This window comes from Oncorhynchus tshawytscha, linkage group LG27 (assembly GCF_018296145.1).
Source record: "Oncorhynchus tshawytscha isolate Ot180627B linkage group LG27, Otsh_v2.0, whole genome shotgun sequence".
Lineage (NCBI taxonomy): Eukaryota > Metazoa > Chordata > Actinopteri > Salmoniformes > Salmonidae > Oncorhynchus > Oncorhynchus tshawytscha.
The window spans coordinates 13,922,942-13,929,396 of record NC_056455.1 but is presented as its reverse complement, the minus strand read 5'-3'; the positions used below and the strand labels follow the sequence as shown (position 1 = coordinate 13,929,396).

The 6,455-nt window shown below is 44.9% G+C and overlaps 1 protein-coding gene across 2 annotated transcripts; it reads left to right on the top strand.

The window, feature by feature from the left end:
- Positions 1 to 595: 595 nt before the first annotated feature.
- LOC112226140 (ran GTPase-activating protein 1) lies at positions 596 to 6,022 on the top strand. Of its 2 annotated transcripts, none has more exons than XM_024390427.2 (15): positions 596 to 732; positions 1,426 to 1,545; positions 1,963 to 2,090; positions 2,327 to 2,386; positions 2,491 to 2,670; positions 2,944 to 3,078; positions 3,327 to 3,485; positions 3,610 to 3,723; positions 3,863 to 3,962; positions 4,093 to 4,177; positions 4,306 to 4,543; positions 4,683 to 4,788; positions 4,920 to 5,008; positions 5,109 to 5,230; positions 5,460 to 6,022. In XM_024390427.2, the coding sequence occupies exons 2-15, from the start codon at positions 1,434 to 1,436 to the stop codon at positions 5,539 to 5,541; spliced, it is 1,710 nt and encodes a 569-aa protein (XP_024246195.1). In that variant the 5' UTR covers positions 596 to 732; positions 1,426 to 1,433; the 3' UTR covers positions 5,542 to 6,022. The 2 variants fall into 2 exon arrangements, with proteins under 2 accessions (XP_024246195.1, XP_024246196.1); XM_024390428.2 differs by having other exon boundaries at positions 5,109 to 5,268.
- Positions 6,023 to 6,455: the final 433 nt, after the last annotated feature.

Sequence of the window (6,455 nt, the reverse complement as noted above, 5' to 3'; positions counted from 1 at the left end):
TATTATTATTTGACCATGCTGGTCATTTATGAACATTTGAACATCTTGGCCATGTTCTGTTATAATCTCCACCCGGCACAGCCAGAAGAGGACTGGCCACCCCTCATAGCCTGGTTCTTCTCTAGGTTTCTTCCTAGGTTTTGGCCTTTCTAGGGGGTTTTTCCTAGCCACCGTGCTTCTACACCTGCATTGCTTGCTGTTTGGGGGTTTAGGCTGGGTTTCTGTACAGCACTTTGAGATATCAGCTGATGTAAGAAGGGCTATATAAATAAATTTGATTTGATTTGATTGTGGAGACGGCAAAAGAGATATTGGGTATAACAGATGTTACTGTTGAAATGGTTGTTGACATGCTGAACAATCCTAAGTGTGGAGTGTTTCAGCATGATATAGATCAAGTTTAATGGGGTAGGGGTTGGGGGGCAGAAGTTAGTAGGTATAATTATTTTTTTGTATTATTTTTTCATGCTAGTACAGAATATGGCATGTCATGATTGATCGTACATTCCAGCACAGTAGGTGGCGGCATGTACTTAAACGTTTGTTTGCGGACCGCCATGATGTAATAGAAGAAGATGAGGCAATGAAACTGCCTGGAACTACAAGTCCCATGTGTCTCGCGTCAGACATGGTCATCGAAGTGTTTAAACGTCAGAACAGAGCGGGATACAGCTTGTGGGACAGACAGCGCTGTTCTGGAAACAACTAGTTATACGCAGAAATTTGCATTTTGTAAGCATTGATACACGTTTCCTACTTACTTCAGAGACATTTTCGCTTGCAAATGTATTCAGGGAAACGTTAGTAAGGTCACACGTGAGGGGAGGTGCCATATTTATCAGATCAAGTTGGTCGATGGCCGTAGCAGGGCATGCCCTGCTTTTGCTAGCTTGCTAAGCTAGCTAGCTAACATGTTATGACTTTACCAAGTCAGAACAACGTTAAGTGACTTGCTTTGATGGCTGTATTCTTGTGGAATATTTCCAGCTTTATCACACCATTGGAAATGATCCACCATGTTCAGCTATTTCCACCTAGCTAGTTAGCCTCAGCTATCCTGGCATGAGATGGTGTATGCCAAGTATTTATAACTAGTTACCAGATAGTTACAACGCTAAACATATCTTGCTACTTGGCTAACATTAGTTAGCAAGAGTTTCCACTTCTTCCAGAGAGTAGCACAATGATAGCAAGCTAGCAACGTTTACAGACAGAGCAACTTTCCACCCCCTGTGTATATTAGCCAAAGTTAACTAACTAGTTAGCTAACTATGAATAATGTTTATAACATCACTTCAAACTGCATGTGTGTTTGGTAACGCTAGGTCTTTGGCAGGTACTCTACTAGGTGGAAATTGATAATATAGTATGTGTTGCTTAAGTAAGTAGTGCATGTTCTTGTTGATAAGTTAGTATGTTCCTCAGGTGTCCTGATGGCGACAGATGCTGTTGCACAGTTGGCCGACTCTCTGGCCAAAACTCAGGTGACTGAGGGAGAGTTGAGTTATAAAGGCCAAGGACGCAAATTCGACAATGCACAATCTGGTAAGAATTCCAACCATTGTCCATTGACTCATTATGCTTATGCTCCTCCAATTATCATCCAATAGGTTGTTCAAGTACAATGTGGTGTCCAATGCCAAATGTTTTTTTGTTGTATTTAAAAACAAAAAATGTAACCTTTATTTAACTAGGCAAGTCGGTTAAGAAAAAAAATCTTATTTACAATGATGGCCTACCCTGGCCAAACCTGGACGACACTGGACCGATTGTGCTCCTCCCTATGGGACTCCCAAAAACAGCCAGATGTGATACAGCCTGGATTCGAACCAGGGACTATAGTGACTCTTGCACTGAGATGCAGTGCCTTAGACCGCTGCTAATCTCGGGAGCCCAATGTATTGTTCTTCAAACAGTCATGGTCTGTCTTTTCAATCTTTCCCTCTGTCTCCTTCTTTCCAGTGGAAGAGATGGTGAAAGAGATCCAGGAGTTCAAGGGGTTGCAAGCGCTCAGGCTGGAGGGGAACACTTATGGGGTGGAGGCAGCACAGGCTATTGCTAAAGCCCTGGAGACAAAGAGTGAATTTAAGGTACCAGTCACAGAGCGATTATGAGATGAGGTGTGTTTTGATTGCATTGTTCGTGGTACAGAGGACAGGTATTCCACTGACTGCCACACGGAGAGAGATGATCTCATATGTTGATTTTGATGAGGTACCTGCTGTTGGCTCTGTTCTATCTTGCTTTTATATCTGTCATATATATAAATATGGCAAGCTAGACAATACTTTAGCTAACCCTTTATATAACCCTCTCTCTCCCTCAGTACTGTTACTGGAGTGACATGTTTACTGGGCGACTGCGTTCTGAGATCCCTCCAGCCCTGGTGAGACAATTTTTTTTTTTTTTAAATAATAATAATACTTGCTCCCTTTGATAGATGAAAGATGGTCTGGGATTGTAAACTCAGCCTTCATCTCCCCTATTCAGAACTCCCTGGGTGCAGCCCTGATGACAGCTGGCGCCAGACTGACCGTGCTGGACCTTAGTGACAATGCCTTTGGACCAGACGGGGTGAAGGGCATCGAGAAGTTGCTCAAGAGCACTGCCTGTCACACACTGCAGGAACTGAGGCTCAACAACTGTGGCATGGGCATTGGTGGAGGCAAGGTGGGCAGAATGTCTCCAGCTTGATAGGAGCTGCATTGCGTTATTGAGCAGACTCAACAACATAAAGTTGCCCCGTACTAGTTGTAATGTAGTCCGTATAATTTAAGAGAAGATCTAAAGCTAATTTAACTTCTTGTATGAAATATATAGCTTGTGTTAAGGTTGAATAGTGCTATCATTTGAGAAGGAATATCATGATTTAATATCTATCATGACAATCCTAACTTTTTCCAACATAGTTTTTTCACTGTGCTCTGTATGTGTTCTCCTCAGATCTTAGCTGCAGCGTTGACGGAGTGCTATAAGCAGTCCAGTTCACAGGGCACCCCCCTCGGGCTGAAGGTGTTCATCGCAGGCAGAAACCGTCTGGAGAACGATGGGGCCACTGCCCTCGCCCAGGCCTTCCAGGTACAGACACTGGCTCCTGAGCTGAACATATCAGAATTTCTGACGATCTGGACTTGTAGAGTATATGCAGTTAGTCACCACAGTGGTTCACATGGAGCTCTTAGAATTAGTACTGGCAGCAGCATGGATAAAGCTCCTCGAACACTCCAACGTAATGCCACTGAGTCAATAATTAAACTGTCCTGACAGTGACAAGCTATATACTGTCTATATAGCTATCTCTGTCTGATGCTACTGTATGACCTCAGCTGATGGGTAGTCTGGAGGAGGTGCACGTGCCCCAGAATGGGATCAACCACCCTGGAGTGACTGCTCTGGCCACTGCCATGCAACACAACCCCCAGCTCCGGGTCCTCAACCTCAACGACAACACCTTCACCAAGAAAGGAGCTATCGCCATGGCACAGGTACAGTAGTGGTTTGCCTTGTGTACAAAGGCCGTATGACAATAAAACCCTCATGGAGTTGATGTATGCTCAAATGCACTTGCCATACTATTGACTGACACTGAGTGTTTTGTTCCACCTTCAGGCTCTGAAACATTTGCGTAGTGTCCAGGTGATAAACTTTGGAGACTGTCTGGTGCGTTCAGAGGGGGCTATAGCCATCGCAGAGGCAATCACTGAGGGGCTTCCCATCCTCAAGGTACAGGGTAGCACTGGTCCCACCCTTGGCTGTAGGAACATCTACTGCGCTTGATTGTTAATTAATGTGTGTCCATACACTTCCCTCTGCTGTGGCAGCACCTGACTCATACCCAGATTTTTTTTAACCTCTTTGTCAGGAGCTGAATCTGTCATTCGGGGAGATCACAGGAGAAGCTGCACTGCTGGTGGCACAATCAGTCGAGGGCAAAGCCACACTGGAGAAACTGGACCTAAATGGTACATGTTGGATTTGACTTACAACACATGAAAACTGGATTGAAAATGTTGCATCGGCTGGTAGTGTTTTCATAGGATCTGCAGAGTTCATGTGTGACTTTGTGTTGTATGTGTGTGTTGGTACTGTCAGGTAACTGCCTGGGGGAGGAGGGCTGTGATGCTCTCAGAGAGGTAATGGATGGCCTGAACATGGGAGACCTGCTGGGATCACTCAGGTACTGGATTGAAATATTAAATGAGTTTATACTTTTAGACTTACCCACACTGGACCTCAACCATCCTGTCTTTTTTCACAAGCCGCCATGGGAAAATCTTTTTGTGTAATCTTTGTCTCTACCTGCAGCGACGATGAAGGGGAGCCGGAGGAGGATGATGAGGATGATGAAGATGAGGAGGAGGATGACTATGAGGAGGAGGAGGAGGAGGATGATGATGTGGAGGAAGAAGACAGCAGTGTGAATCAGGTTTCCTCCCCTCTGTCAGTGCCCCGACCCCCAGATGCCTCCTCCTTCCTCTGCTTCCCATCCCCCGACAAGCTGCTCAAACTGGGCACCAAGAGGGCCCTGCTCTTTGAACAGCAGGTTAACACATCCTGTCATGAATACCTTACACAGCAAACTACTTAGTGGAAACCTGAGGTGACATACAGTGTGTGTCAGTAGGATAAAACAGGTTGAAGGTGACGTGTTTAACCTTTTGTCCTTGTTCTTCTCTTTCCAGGTAGATGTGGCGGATGCTGGTAAGACAGCGGAGGCATTCCTGAAAATCTCTTCTGTGTACAATGAGGAAGATAAAGATGTTAAGAGTGCTGTCCTAGACAGTATTGGTAAGGCCCACTTATCTTATTTCCGAGTACGTACTGAAGACATGGGGCCAGATGACTGAGTCCATGGATATGCAACTTTTTCGTTCATCTGTATGACCGCATGTTAAGTATATGTCCTCTTTGTTCTGCAGATGCAATTCTTAGGAAAGCCTTCACAAACCCCTCCTTCCAAGGTTACAACTTTATATCATCGCTGTTAGTAATGCTGGGACTCCTCAAGGTATGCACACACGTTCTATGAATTTGTAGAAAAACTCCTGTTTTCTTCTGCCTTGTATTATTGTAGCCCTTGTGTCTCCCCCTCTCCCTGTCTCATTCAGAGTGAGGACAAGGTGAAGCCGGTGCGTGTGGTACCTGGGCATTTGCAGGCCCTGGAGTACGTTGTGCGTCAGGACTACTTCCCCCAGGACCACATCGCCGTGCTGGAGGCCTTCATGTCCCGGTAAGGGCATGAGTGATGGGTGGCAGCGTAGCTCTCAGGTACCCTCTCCGACTGCAGATTAACACACCACATTGGCACAAAGTTCCGTAAGGATATTGCCAACATGCTCCATATTGCACAATGTACTCATGTTCTTTTGTTGTCAGGCTGCTGCATTTAACGACAGTAAAGATGAAGGGGGAAACTGTCCATCATTGTAGGTGTATAACTGTATATTTGTGACTTTCAGACACGTCCAGGCCCTGGAGTCGTGCAGCAGCGCCAGGAACATCCTCAAGGCCACGCTGGAGCAGGTCAGGTCTGAAAACTGAGTCACACAGGACCGCACAGACACGGTCACGGATTTATGAACAGAACAATTCCCACCCTCAGACATAAGGGGGCCCTTAGCGCACACAACAAGGACTTAACTGTTGCACTGCACTCTATTTCGCCAACTCAGAAGACTCACAGCTGGAGCCTTGCCCATCATCTTATGGATGTACATTATTTTATGGATGGACCGATTTTGAAATATTACACACAAACATTTGGGAGATGAATGTTGTATTCTGCCTCACCCTCAGTGAAAGGACTGAAATGTGACCTTAAACACAGGTTCGCTCTCCGTATTTACCCAGTAAGTAATGGTTTATATTAAAAGGGTTAAACGGATATAAAATATAAATGTGTGATATGGGCTGCTGTGGAAATGTGATTATGATTTGAATCAAAAGGGAAGAACTGAATAAATGTGTTGATTTCTTTGTTGCAGCTATTAAACAGACACTTTTTGGGTGTCCATATACTGAATGGCCTGGGAACATTTCAATTTCACAGTTGAGCAAGCACTACCCTGAATAAGGATCTAGTCCAACCATATTTACTTTTTACAGTGGGAAGAAACTATTGATCCGGGTGTAGGTTCTTTCTCCTCCCAAATTTTGAAACCTACAGTGAATAAAAATATTAATTCCACATGCAACAATTTCAAGGATTTTTCTTAGTTACAGTTATAAGGAAATCAGTAAATTGAAATAAATTCATTAGGCCTTAATCTATGGATAACACATGACTGGGCAGGGGTGCAGCTGTGGGTGGGCCTGGGAGGGCATAGGCACACCCACTTGGGAGCCAGGCACTGCCAATCAGAATGAGTTTTCCCACACAATAGGGCTTTATTACGGACAGAAATACTCAGGACCCCCTGCCCTTTCTGACGATTTCGCAGGTGAAGAAGCCGGAT